The sequence below is a fragment of the Drosophila persimilis genome, unplaced genomic scaffold (assembly GCF_003286085.1).
Source record: "Drosophila persimilis strain 14011-0111.01,24,50 unplaced genomic scaffold, DperRS2 tig00000124-arrow-pilon, whole genome shotgun sequence".
In the NCBI taxonomy this organism is placed as follows: Eukaryota; Metazoa; Arthropoda; class Insecta; order Diptera; family Drosophilidae; genus Drosophila; species Drosophila persimilis.
The window spans coordinates 7,042,645-7,056,156 of record NW_020825294.1 but is presented as its reverse complement, the minus strand read 5'-3'; the positions used below and the strand labels follow the sequence as shown (position 1 = coordinate 7,056,156).

Here is a 13,512-nt window from a genome sequence, read left to right as displayed (position 1 = left end):
GTTCCAGAAAGCTTGGAAATTAATGGTGATGACAGCGGTTGCACATCAGTTCATTACATATTGTACGTTCGATACAAAAGATCAATACTATATTTGGAATACCTTGCAAAATCAGACGTGACATTTTTGTTTTTTAAATTATTTGCTCCCGATTTTTGTTTCTTATCAAATATACAAATAGTATTTGATAATTGATGGACATTAAAAAGCGGTGTAAATACTTGTTAAGTGACTAATTGGTCTGCCTACTCGGGTTTGTATTTGGGCTTATAGGTACCATATTCATGTTTTATGCTTAAAACTGTTAGTTTAGCTATAATTTACGTCGATCACTAGTCTAACATCTATCTTTCCTGCACGTACGTGACCGGTTAGGTGATACGTGACGCGTGTCATGCGGCAGCGCGACTTGGTTTTGTGACACTTTGTCCACTTGTTGGTGCACCCATTCAACGTCAACGTAGTAATTTAAAACACTAGTCAAAAACCGTATAGCTACGTTGCAGCTGTTTGAATATACCCCCCAAGATGATGTTTTTAATTATTTATTTAACAGATTACGCTTAACATTCAATGTTAAACTGAGTATTTAGTTTACCGAGCACTGGGTACTAGGGACTCGTATAGTTTATAAACTTTTTACGTATTTATAGCTCTCCGGTAAATTTCTTCAAAAACATAGAGCAAAATGTGGCTTGTGCCTCTTTTCAGGCAACCTCTTAATCAACAGCATGCCATCGCAAGAAAGTCGAACGAAAATTGCACGGCCAGTATCCAATTCGATTTCACGCTTTTTATTATGATTATTATAAACCATTAAATAAAGATTTGCATGGTCAATTGATATGGTCAATTCTTCACATTCTATTGGTAAAAAGTGCAACCAGAATAGAATTGATTTATAAGAATATAATTCTTTCTTAACTTGAACCCCATTCATCTGTTTAATTTTCTACAGAAAGGAGCATCATCACTGAGGATCAAAATCTCAGTTTAGTGTATAGAAATATTGAAAGCAGACCCTTTTGGCGGATTTCAAACAACTGCAAAAGTCGTTTGAGAACGAGGATATCAAGGCAATAATGCAGAACCAATCTACTACATATCCTAGTACTTCCAAGAAGAAGATACCGACGAACATCACCGTACCAATTGCCAGCACCACTGCTAGGAGCAGCGTACCAGAATTAAGCGCCCAGCCAGCACCAATATTTAATGTTTATGAACCCGGCCACGTCAACGAAAATATTGATAACCAGAAAATATGTAAGGACGGGGGGGCTTTTTTAAAGCTGCTTATTCTTATAACCTCAGCACAGGCCCACTTTATGGCGAGAATGTCAATCAGACACACATGGATGCACTATGGAAGCAGGCGAGATGTCGGCATGGCCTTTGTCCTCGGAAGCAGCACAAATGAGACCCTGAACGAGGCGCTCAACCAGGAGAACTATATTTATGGCGATATGATACGTGGCCACTTCATAGACTCTTACTTCAATCTCACTCTGAAGACGATCTCGATGCTTGAATGGGTAGATACGCACTGTCCCCGTGTGAAGTACATCCTTAAGACAGATGACGACATGTTCATCAATGTCCCCAAACTACTTGCCTTCATAGATGGGAAAAAGAACTCTCGAACCATCTACGGCCGCTTGGCCAAGAAGTGGAAGCCAATACGAAGTAACAATTCGAAAAATTTTGTGTCTGACAAACAATATGGGTACAGCGTTTATCCACCATTTACCACCGGACCTGCCTACCTTCTCACTGGAGATACGGTACATGATCTATACGTTCATTCGCTCAGAACGTATTATTTTCATCTGGAGGATGTCTTCATGACGGGTTTTGTGGCCAATCGCTTAAAGATTAAGAGGGTTCATAGCGGCTACTTTCGCAACCGCCGCATCTCGTTGCATCCTTGCAGCATCCGCCACACGATCAGCGCCCATATGATCAGAGAAAGTGAACAATACGATCTTTGGAGGAAGCTGATGGCCTCGACTGTCAGGTGTAAGGCAACTGCATTGTATCAAAATTTCAAAACATTTACTACTCGCATTTAGTCGACAGAATTGTAATAAAATCGGAAGTGTCAATTAAAAAATGTAAACAACTTGTTGATATCTAGCATCTGATCATACATTTCATTGCATTATAAAGCCAAAAGTATACCCGTTATTAATAGAGAATCGTGACTCTGGTCAGGATCAATCGTCGTGTTAATGCACATTGCCTAAATTGATGCCTAAATCTCAGAGACTATAAAAACTCAACTGCTTTTTTCCGTTCCAACTGTCTTTGTTGGTTACGTTCATCTCGTGACCCTCGTGACAGAATACCTATAAATCTTAAGGTCGAGGCACGTGTGCCTTGATAAAAATGTTTCGACTGCTTGAATGCTTAATGTATTGAAAATTCGAATTTGTTTTTTGGATATCGGGATTGTTTATCTAAATTTTAGTTATAATTTCAATTGAACCACCATATATTCTTCAGTGAGGAAATACTTAAAATATAAAGGAATACAATAGAAGAATTTGTATGTCCAGTACGTTTAGTGAAAACCCGCACCAACAACACCAAAAGGATGCGGCTCTGTATGGTTTTAGGTGCTTTCATTGTCATAACCTTAATCAACGCTTCTTTCTCGGCGAAGGAAAGCAAATATGTGCATTCCGTTGGAGGGTTTCCGATGCGTCATAAAATCGAGAAAAATGTGTTTAGTGAGTCTTGTCAAACGACGTCTTATTATTATCTAATCACTGATTTTCAGTCAAAATCCCCATCAGGAGAGCTAGCAAAAATCATGGCAGCAACATCGGAAATTATCCACTAACTGGTAAGTGTGCAATTATTTCTAATTATACCCCCCTGAGCTTCGCTTATCTGTTTAATCTTTTTCCACAGAAAGAAGCAATAAAACGGAAGAGAAAAATCTTCGCCCGAGTAAGGGCATTAACAGTGTACAAACATCAGGTGCTGCCCCGTTATTACCTGATCGTCCAGTACTCACAATAAAAATCTATGAACCAGGCCATCTAAACAAAGAGATAGATATAAAGAGGATATGTGGATACGGGGGGAAATACTTAAAGCTGCTCATTCTGATCACCTCAGCACATTCCCACTTTACGGCGAGAATGTCCATCAGACATACCTGGATGAACTATGGAAGAAGGCGAGATGTAGGCATAGCCTTTGTGCTTGGGCGTACCACAAATGCGTCCCTGTACGAGTCTCTCAACAAGGAGAACTATATTTATGGCGATATGATACGAGGACAATTCATAGACTCTTACACCAATCTCACTCTGAAGACGATATCTTTGCTAGAATGGACAGATACGCACTGTCCTCGTGTAAAATACATCCTTAAGACAGATGACGATACGTTCATAAATGTTCCTAAGCTGCTCGACTTCATAGACGGACATAAGGATAATCGAACGATATATGGGCACATAATTGAGAATGCAAAGCCATACCGACAAAGGGCGTACAAATCTTTTGTACCATATCACCAATATGGGGGCTCTGTTTATCCACCATTTGCTACTGGAACTGCCTACCTTCTTACTGGAGACATTGTACATGAGCTATATGTTCACTCGCTCAAAACGAATTATATTCAACTGGAAGATATCTTCACGGCCGTTTTGGTCCAGAGCTTGAAGATTAAAATTGTGAATGCCGGCAGCTTTTACAACACGCGCATCCCGTTCCTGCCGTGCAGAATCCGCAACGTGATCAGCGTTCATGATATCAAGGAAAACGAAATATACGATATTTGGAGAAAGCAGATGGACTCCACTGTCAAGTGCAATTAATTAATTAAAATTAATTATTTGAAATTAAACACCCTCAGATTCAAGATGGAATTCTAAAAAAAATAGAATATGTATCTGTTAAATGAGTCTACTTTTATACATACACATGTACATGTATATACACACACGTCTTCATAAGACCTAAAGAAGACTTTAGGGATATGTATAGTAGTTTTATAAATTATGTATATTATTATATTAGATGGTTTCCAAAGTCAAATGCTTTACTGAAATCGGATGTTTTTTGGAAAAATTTAGCAAAGAGATTAGCAATTGCCTGACCCTGGACCCTATGTACATATATTTCATCTACTTAATATACTACTTTGAATATGTACATATTTTGAATGATAATACCCTGATATCTTAAGGTGTGCCTTGACAAAAACGTTTCGACTGCTTAATGTATTGAAAATTAGAATTTGTTTGGGATCATCGTTTTTTTTTTTTTTCTAAATTTCAGTTATCATTGCAGTTTAACCACATTCTTTTCTTTAGTGACGAAACATTGAAAAAATATAAAGTTATTCAAGCGAGAGAATTTGTATGTCCAGTAGGTTTTTGTCGGAACCAAAAACACCAAAAGGATGCGGTTCTTTATGGTTTTAGGTGCTGTCATTATCATAACCTTAATCGACGCTTCTTTCTCGGCGGAGGAAAGCAAACATGTGCCTTCCATTGGAGGGTTTCCGATGCGCCATAAAATCGAGAAAAATGTGTTGAGTGAGTCTTGTCAAGTGACTTCTTATTATTATCTAATCATTGATTTTCAGGCACAATCCCCAGCAGGAGACCCAGCGAAAATCATGGCAGCAACATCGGAAATGATCCACTTACTGGTAAGTGTGTAATTATTTGTAATTATTTCGCCACCTGAGCTCTGCTTATCTGTTTAATCTCTTTTCACAGAAAGAAGCAATAAACTGGAGAAGAAAAAACTCAGTGTAGTGCATAGCAGTATTCAAGCCTTTTCTGCTGATTCCAATCCACTTCTAAAGACGGCTGAAAACGAAGATATCAAGACAATAAAACCGAGCCAATTTAATAAAAACAGAAGTAAATCCAGGAAGAAGGCACACTCTCGAAAAAAGCCCCACAAACCCGTACCCGTTGTAAGCCCTGTTAAGGGCATTAGCAGTGTACAAACTTCAGGTGCTGCCCCGTTATTACCTGATCGTCCAGTACTCACAATAAAAATCTATGAACCAGGCCATCTAAACAAAGAGATAGATATAAAGAGGATATGTGGATACGGGGGGAAATACTTAAAGCTGCTCATTCTGATCACCTCAGCACATTCCCACTTTACGGCGAGAATGTCCATCAGACATACCTGGATGAACTATGGAAGAAGGCGAGATGTAGGCATAGCCTTTGTGCTTGGGCGTACCACAAATGCGTCCCTGTACGAGTCTCTCAACAAGGAGAACTATATTTATGGCGATATGATACGAGGACAATTCATAGACTCTTACACCAATCTCACTCTGAAGACGATATCTTTGCTAGAATGGACAGATACGCACTGTCCTCGTGTAAAATACATCCTTAAGACAGATGACGATACGTTCATAAATGTTCCTAAGCTGCTCGACTTCATAGACGGACATAAGGATAATCGAACGATATATGGGCACATAATTGAGAATGCAAAGCCACACCGACAAAGGGCGTACAAATATTTTTTACCATATCACCAATATGGGGGCTCTGTTTATCCACCATTTGCTACTGGAACTGCCTACCTTCTTACTGGAGACATTGTTCATGAGCTATATGTTCACTCGCTCAGAACGTATTATATTCAACTGGAAGATATCTTCACGGCCGTTTTGGTCCAGAGCTTGAAGATTAAAATTGTGAATGCCGGCAGCTTTTACAACACGCGCATCCCGTTCCTGCCGTGCAGAATCCGCAACGCGATCAGCGTTCATGATATCAAGGAAAACGAAATATACGATATTTGGAGAAAGCAGATGGACTCCACTGTCAAGTGCAATTAATTAAATCGGAAGAGACATCTGATAATATTTTGAGTAATTGCTAATACTGATTAAAAACGAGGGGGAACGTTGTGTGTTGCTGCGGACACCGCAACTCTACAGTTATACCCGATACTAAGTCAGTATAGCTCTCTTCCGGCAGACGCCGCTAATATTAAACGAAACGACAAAGAGTGTGTGCGAGAGAGACAGAAAATCAGTCTGAGCGTGACGTCGGGCGCTGCGTAGCCACTGAAAATTGTTTTTTTCCTTTTCGGCTATAAAAATTATCCGATCTGATCAAAATTCAGCAATCTGATAGATATGATCATTATCTATGATTCTGCGTTTTTAGTTTTCTTGTATCCTCAATATTATGGATGCAACAGTTTTTCGTCCTTTGTGGGGGCGGAAGGGGGTGGGGCGAAATTCTGAGATATACGTTTTATAGTGAGATCTAACAGAAGTGCGGATACCAAATTTTGTTACTCTAGCCTTAATAGTCTCTGAGATTTGTGGTTGCCCCAGATTTTCGTACTATGCGGGGGCGGAAGGGGGTGCGGCGAAATTTTGACACAAAACGGTCAAGGTCCGATATCACAGGAGTGTGGATACCAAATTTGGTTGCTCTAGCTTTTATGGGTTCTGAGATCCTTGAACTCATATTTTGCAATTGGCAAAACCGACCATGAAACCTGTGTGTTAGAGTGAGACAGAGCGAGAAAGAGTGAAATTGTTTTCGTGATTCTGGCTTTAATAATTATACAATCTGGTTCAGATTTTGCACTCTAGAAGATATAGTCATCTTCTACGATTCTGCGTTTTTGGTTTTCTTGTATCTTTAAAATTGTGGATGCCACAGATTTTCGCCCTTTGTGGGGGCGGAAGTGGGCGGGGCAAAGTTTTGAAATATTTTTGTAGCAGTGACATATCACAGAAGTCTGGATCCAAAACATCGTTGCTCTAGCTCTTGTAGTCTGTGAGCATTAGGCGCTGAAGGGGACGGACAGACGGACAGACGGACGGACGGACAGACGGACAGACGGACGGACGGACAGACAGACAGACATGGCTCAATCGACTCGGCTATTGATGCTGATCAAGAATATATATACTTTATGGGGTCGGAAACGATTCCTTCTGGACGTTACACACATCCATTTTCACCACAAATCTAATATACCCCAATACTCATTTTGAGTATCGGGTATAATTAATTATTTGAAATTAAACACACCCTCAGATTCAAGATGGAATTCTGAAAAAAATAGAATATGTATCTGTTAAATGACTCTACTTTTAGACATACACATGTACATGTATATACACACACGTTTTCATAAGACCTAAAGAAGACTTTAGGGATATGTATAGTAGTTTTATAAATTATGTATATTATTATATTAGATGGTTTCCAAAGTCAAATGCTTTACTGAAATCGGATGTTTTTTGGAAAAATGTAGCAAAGAGATTAGCAATTGCCTGACCCTGGACCCTATGTACATATATTTCATCTACTTAATATACTACTTTGAATATGTACATATTTTGAATGATAATACCCTGATATCTTAAGGTGTGCCTTGACAAAAACGTTTCGACTGCTTAATGTATTGAAAATTAGAATTTGTTTGGGATCATCGTTATTTTTTTTTTTCTAAATTTCAGTTATCATTGCAGTTTAACCACATTCTTTTCTTTAGTGACGAAACATTGAAAAAATATAAAGTTATTCAAGCGAGAGAATTTGTATGTCCAGTAGGTTTTTGTCGGAACCAAAAACACCAAAAGGATGCGGTTCTTTATGGTTTTAGGTGCTGTCATTATCATAACCTTAATCGACGCTTCTTTCTCGGCGGAGGAAAGCAAACATGTGCCTTCCATTGGAGGGTTTCCGATGCGCCATAAAATCGAGAAAAATGTGTTGAGTGAGTCTTGTCAAGTGACTTCTTATTGTTATCTAATCATTGATTTTCAGGCAATCATCCCAGCGAAAATCATGGCAGCAACATCGGAAATTATCCACTTACTGGTAAGTGTGTAATTATTTGTAATTATTTCTCCACCTGAGCTCTGCTTATCTGTTTAATCTCTTTTCACAGAAAGAAGCAATAAACTGGAGAAGAAAAAACTCAGTGTAGTGCATAGCAGTATACAAGCCTTTTCGGCAGATTCCAATCCACTTCTAAAGACGGCTGAAAACGAAGATATCAAGACAATAAAACCGAGCCAATTTAATAAAAACAGAAGTAAATCCAGGAAGAAAGCACACCCTCGAAAAAAGTCCCACCAATCCGTACCCATTGTGAGCCCTGTTAAGGGCATTAGCAGTGTACAAACATCAAGTGCTGCCCCGTTATTACCTGATCGTCCAGTACTCACAATGAAAATCTATGAACCAGGCCATCTAAACAAAGAGATTGATATAAAGAGTATATGTAGACACAGGGGAAAATACTTAAAGCTGCTCATTCTGATCGCCTCTGAACACTCTCACTTTATGGCGAGAATGTCTATCAGACACACATGGATGCACTATGGAAGCAGGCGAGATGTAGGCATGGCCTTTGTGCTTGGCCGTACCATGAATGCGTCCCTGACCGAGTCTCTTAACGAGGAGAACTATATTTATGGCGATATGATACGTGGACACTTCATGGACTCTTACAATAATCTCACTCTGAAGACGATCTCTTTATTAGAATGGACGGATACGCACTGTCCTCGTGTGAAGTACATCCTTAAAACAGATGACGACATGTTCATCAATGTCCTTAAACTGCTCGACTTCATAGAGGGAAAAAAGAAAGCTCGAAGCATCTACGGGCGCTTGGCCAGGAAGTGGAAGCCAATTCGAAGTCAGAAGTCTAAAAGTTTTGTGTCTCGCCAACAATTTCGGGGCACCGTTTATCCACCATTTACCACCGGACCCGCCTACCTCCTCACTGGCGACATTGTACATGAGCTATACGTGCAATCGCTGAATACGTATTATATGCCACTAGAAGATGTCTTCATCACGGGAATTGTGGCCAAGAGGCTAAAGATTAGGAGGGAGCACGCCAACGAATTTCGCAACAGCCGAATCTCGTTCCTTCCGTGCAACATACGCAATGCGATTAGCGTACACAAGATCAAGCCAATTGAACAGTACAATCTTTGGAGGAATCTCATGGACTCGACTAAAAAGTGTGAATAATTTCCTTCGAACAAGGACTAAATCTATGTAAAAGATAATCATTTAGCTAAAGCCCGATACAGAAATAGAACTACATTGTATGTGATGTGTGATCTTAGGTGTTGAGAATATACATATATGTAAAAATTAAATTACCAATATTTATTTTATAAATCGTTCCTTATAATCCATACACATATATGTAAAAATTAAATTACTAATATTTATTTTATAAATCGTTCCTTATAATCCATTGAACTCGAACGCAAAGCTGAGAGAACTAATTTCATTTTATATATGTACATATTCATATACTCATATATGTACATATTCATACTCATATACTCATACATATTCATTATACTCAAAGAGCATGCAGGTATATTTGATTTGTGGTGAATCCTGATGTGTTTAACACCCAGAAGAAAGCGTTTCCGGCCCTATAAAGTATATATTCTTGATCAGCATCAATAGACGAGTCGATATAGCTCAGAGATCCCCGAGACCATAAGAGCTAGATCAACCGGACTTGCTCTACATTCTCCTCCGATGCAACACTGAAACAAGTGTATTTTAAATGTACTAGATAATCCTGCCCCTCCTACTATACCATCTGAGAGGCACGTGGGCCATGACAATACCGTTCCGACTGTTTATTGTATTGAAAATTCACATGTGTTTAGTGCAATAGAAAATCATCGGGATTGTTTATCAAAATTGTATGTTCATTGTCGGAACAATTAGAGAACACCGGAATAAAAGACAAGCGTTTTTATGTCCAGTCAAGAAGAAGATGTCCAGGACCCAAAGGATGAGGTTTTTTACGGTTTTCGGTGCTGTCATTATCATAATGCTCATGTATAAATTTTCTTTGGCGAAAGAGATCCTCTCTAGGACACAGGAATATTCCGTTACAGGGTTACCGATGCGTCATCAAATCAAGCAAAATGTTACTAGTGAGTCTTGCTAGGCGACTTCATAATATGATTTCATATTTTATTTGCAGACAAAATCAACAGCAGCACGATCAATAATCATGGCAGTAGTTAGTATTCCTCCACCTCAACTCCTCTCATCTGTAAATCTCCTTCCACAGATAGGAGCATTTATCTGGAGGGGAATAAAAGTTTTCAATCCCTTTTGGCTGTTTCCAACCAACTGACAGAGTCGTCGGGGATCGAAGATATCAAGACAATTTTGCGGAACCAATTAATTGAAATGAAGAAGTACAGTAGCAGCATACAAACATTAAGTGGTCCCTCCGCGTTGCCTGTACTTCGAGAGCTGGCAATGAAACTGTATGAACCAGGCCACCTAAACGAAGAGATTGATATACAGAAGATATGTATGCACAGGGGGTTATCCCTACGGCTGCTCATTCTGATCACCTCAGCACAGTCCAATTTTAAGGAAAGAATGTCCATAAGGCGGACCTGGATGAACTATGGAAGCAGGCAAATTGTCGGCATGGCTTTTATCCTTGGCCGTACCACGAATGCATCTCTGAACGAGTCTCTCAACAAGGAGAACAATATTTATGGCGATATGATACGAGGCCACTTCATAGACTCGTACTTCAATCTCACTCTGAAGACGATCTCGATGCTTGAATGGGCAGATACACACTGTCCCAATGTGAAATTCATCCTTAAGACAGATGATGACATGTTCATCAATGTTCCTAAACTGCTCGATTTCATAGACGCTCGGTACAAGAACGATCGAACTATCTACGGGCGATTGGTCGAGGACTGGAAACCCATCCGAAAAAGAACGTCAAAGTATTTTGTTCCATATAAATTGTATAACGGCTGGCAGTATCCTCCGTTTACCACCGGACCCGCGTACCTCCTCACTGGCGACATTGTCCATGAGCTATACGTGCAATCACTCAACACTTACTATATTCAACTAGAAGATGTCTTCATCACGGGCTTCGTGGCCAAAAGGTTAAAGATTAGGAGGGAGCACGCCAACGAATTTCTCAACAGCCGAATCTCGCTCCGTCCGTGCAAAATTCGCAACGTGATCAGCGTGCACAAGATCAAGCCAAGGGAACAATATCATCTTTGGAGGGACCTGTTGGATTCGACTATTAAGTGTAAATAGTTTTTTTTTTTTAATTAGCTAAGGACTAAATCTATGTAAATGATAAGCATTTTTCTAAAGGCCGATATAAAATTAAAACTACATTGTGTGTGAAGTGTATCTCAGGTTCTCAGAATATTGCTTATGTACAAACGAAACGACCAATATTTTGTCCATATAAACGACTGAACTCGAACTCAAAGCTGAGGTACCAACAATTTAAGCAATAGCGAGAGAGGTTGTAATAGAGAGAGTAAATCTCAGTTTAAATGGGACATTTTAAAGATTTTAAATCGTTTCGAACGCGTCTATATTAATTTAAGTCTCTTTCTCGCCACCTTGGATTGGTTAATGTTTAAGGAGCCAACGCATACACGAGAGTGTGATTTAATTCACGGGAACACATACATATCAGATAAAGTTGGGAATGTTTACAGTTTTAAGAAGCTGTTCCAAAAATAAAGGTTAACAATAAAACTACATGTTTTGCTTCCCTTTGTTTGTTTCAAGTTAGACAACACCTTCATACTTGATAAGTATACGTTCCTGTCTTTTAGATAACAGCAATCAAGTGGCTGTGACACAATTCAATTAATGAACGGTCTAGAGAGCATTCCAGTCCACATACAGACAGACAGTCGGATCCCAAAATAGGGACATTGACATTGAACACCACACTGAAAAAAAATCGGAACTGCCTGGTTTCTTTGAATCTATACGCTGTATGCTATAAAACTGCCAACGGAGTCTGCTGTATAATATCAATGCTGACTGCTGCGAAACTATGATGAAACTACTTGAGCTTGCTGGTATGAAACAACTACAACTGGTTGATATGAACCTTTTAAATGTGGCTGATATGAAACTATAAGGTGCTGGTTTTGAAACTACTTTCGGTGCCTGAAATTCAACTATCAAAGTAGACTGCTATAAAGCCATTCAAAACGTTTAGAGCTGGCTGCTGTGAATCTATTGCAGATCTCAGCTAGGATACTATTAAAGCTGACTGCTATAAGTCTATAAGAATAATTTTTTATCAAATTATTAAAGCTAATTAAAAGACTGTTAAGGTGACAGCATTGAAACTATTAATTCTGTCGTCTATGAGACTTTAAGAGGTGCTATGAAATTATTAAAAAAAAGTTACTACAAATCTATTAAATATGGGTTGGAGCATTTTGTGCAACCAGAAAACGAATGTATTCGGATTTTTACCTAAATATGGGACATCATTGATCTTTATAATTGTGGGCTGAAGACTCTGTTGGAGAAAATCGAAATAAATCTTGCACTCTTATTTATACTGCAAATCGGAACCACTGAAAGATGAGAAGCTAAATAAAAGTGTATTCACTACAGGACAGTCGGTAAGCCGAGCGGGTTTTTTTAATTTTCGCTCTCTCAAATTGTACTTCTTCCTTGTTACTCATTTCAAACATAGCGCGCAGCTCAATTATCCAGTCGATAGTATCGATAGCCGTTTGGTGGGAGGGATTTTCATCGCAACAATGAGTATCGTTCCATACACAGTGAACGATCACCCCATTGTACACCAGTAGAAATTTTAGCATAGTTGAGGTGTAAGATGAGGAATAGAATAAGGAATAGATCCACAAGAATAATTATTATTATTAGTATTATTTCCCGCGGTCTAAATAAAGAAGGCATAAGTGGGCTAAGATCTTTTCCTTCCATTATGTACAGGGTGACCGGGTGCGGTATTTTTCATACTTAATAAAAGGTATATTTCAGAACAAATGGTATAGAAACTTCCACCCGGAGGTTATTTGGATTTTCGCTCTTAAATCGTACTTACGAGTATCGTTTATTCCAGTAGATTGCATTTAAATCCTCATTTTCTCTCATTTACTTTCAGACAATATCTATTTGGCGCGCACAATGATGGCCTAATTGAAAGTGTTTGGTTCTCTCGCTCTCTTCAAATCGGTAAAGGCTCTCTTTTTCGCTCTTTCTGAATCGGGTATGAATCGGTAGCAATAATGAATTTCATTCATTCATTGTAAGGGCCAGACTCATGTGCCGAGAAAACGGGTCCGCAACATGGGCAACATTCTGCATACCCTAAGGAAAATGATATAGCACTGCGGAAATGTTTGTCATCTCATGATCTCATGAATGCAGCCTTTGTTAAAAAGGAATTTCAACGAAATTTTGAAGCTAATGCATTAATACGTTTAATATATATTTATTTGAGAAAATTTATATATGTAATATATAGGGTATATAAATATCCATACTCAGGTTGATAAGCAACAAGTCTTCAATTACCAGCAACATTCACGTGACAAAATTGCGACTGGTTTTTTGTGGAACTTTTTTGTTGAAACCTTGTTGCAGTCAAAATACAATAAATGGGAGTACTTAAAAGTAATTAATCTTGTAGAAATATTAATCATCAACGGCAAAA

General features: G+C 38.8%; 5 protein-coding genes across 7 annotated transcripts; all 5 read left to right on the top strand.

Annotated features, from left to right (window-relative positions):
- The first annotated feature begins 997 nt into the window (after positions 1–997).
- Positions 998–2,136, top strand: LOC113565499 (beta-1,3-galactosyltransferase 5-like). Its single transcript, XM_026987708.1, has one exon. The coding sequence runs from the start codon at positions 1,083–1,085 to the stop codon at positions 2,070–2,072; it is 990 nt and encodes a 329-aa protein (XP_026843509.1). The 5' UTR covers positions 998–1,082; the 3' UTR covers positions 2,073–2,136.
- A 397-nt stretch (positions 2,137–2,533) lies between these two features.
- LOC6602233 (beta-1,3-galactosyltransferase 5) lies at positions 2,534–3,919 on the top strand. Its single transcript, XM_026987748.1, has 3 exons — positions 2,534–2,732; positions 2,783–2,848; positions 2,917–3,919. Exons 1-3 carry the CDS (start codon positions 2,597–2,599, stop codon positions 3,834–3,836), a joined length of 1,122 nt encoding a protein of 373 aa, XP_026843549.1. The 5' UTR covers positions 2,534–2,596; the 3' UTR covers positions 3,837–3,919.
- Positions 3,920–4,321: 402 nt separating this feature from the next.
- LOC113565429 (beta-1,3-galactosyltransferase 5-like) lies at positions 4,322–5,839 on the top strand. The gene is made up of 3 exons (XM_026987387.1): positions 4,322–4,559; positions 4,610–4,675; positions 4,746–5,839. Exons 1-3 carry the CDS (start codon positions 4,424–4,426, stop codon positions 5,837–5,839), a joined length of 1,296 nt encoding a protein of 431 aa, XP_026843188.1. The 5' UTR covers positions 4,322–4,423.
- Positions 5,840–7,508: 1,669 nt separating this feature from the next.
- On the top strand, positions 7,509–9,115 carry LOC6602235 (beta-1,3-galactosyltransferase 5). Its single transcript, XM_002027229.2, has 3 exons — positions 7,509–7,746; positions 7,797–7,850; positions 7,921–9,115. The coding sequence occupies exons 1-3, from the start codon at positions 7,611–7,613 to the stop codon at positions 9,015–9,017; spliced, it is 1,287 nt and encodes a 428-aa protein (XP_002027265.2). The 5' UTR covers positions 7,509–7,610; the 3' UTR covers positions 9,018–9,115.
- A 598-nt stretch (positions 9,116–9,713) lies between these two features.
- LOC6602236 (beta-1,3-galactosyltransferase 5) lies at positions 9,714–11,161 on the top strand. Of its 3 annotated transcripts, XM_002027230.2 has the most exons (4): positions 9,714–9,812; positions 9,878–9,952; positions 10,003–10,041; positions 10,093–11,161. In XM_002027230.2, the coding sequence occupies exons 2-4, from the start codon at positions 9,922–9,924 to the stop codon at positions 11,103–11,105; spliced, it is 1,083 nt and encodes a 360-aa protein (XP_002027266.2). In that variant the 5' UTR covers positions 9,714–9,812; positions 9,878–9,921; the 3' UTR covers positions 11,106–11,161. The 3 variants fall into 3 exon arrangements, 1 of the variants encoding a protein (XP_002027266.2); XR_003408646.1 differs by lacking the exon at positions 10,093–11,161 and having other exon boundaries at positions 9,714–9,952; positions 10,016–10,068; XR_003408647.1 differs by lacking the exon at positions 10,093–11,161 and having other exon boundaries at positions 9,714–9,945; positions 10,003–10,031.
- The last annotated feature ends 2,351 nt before the right edge of the window (positions 11,162–13,512 follow it).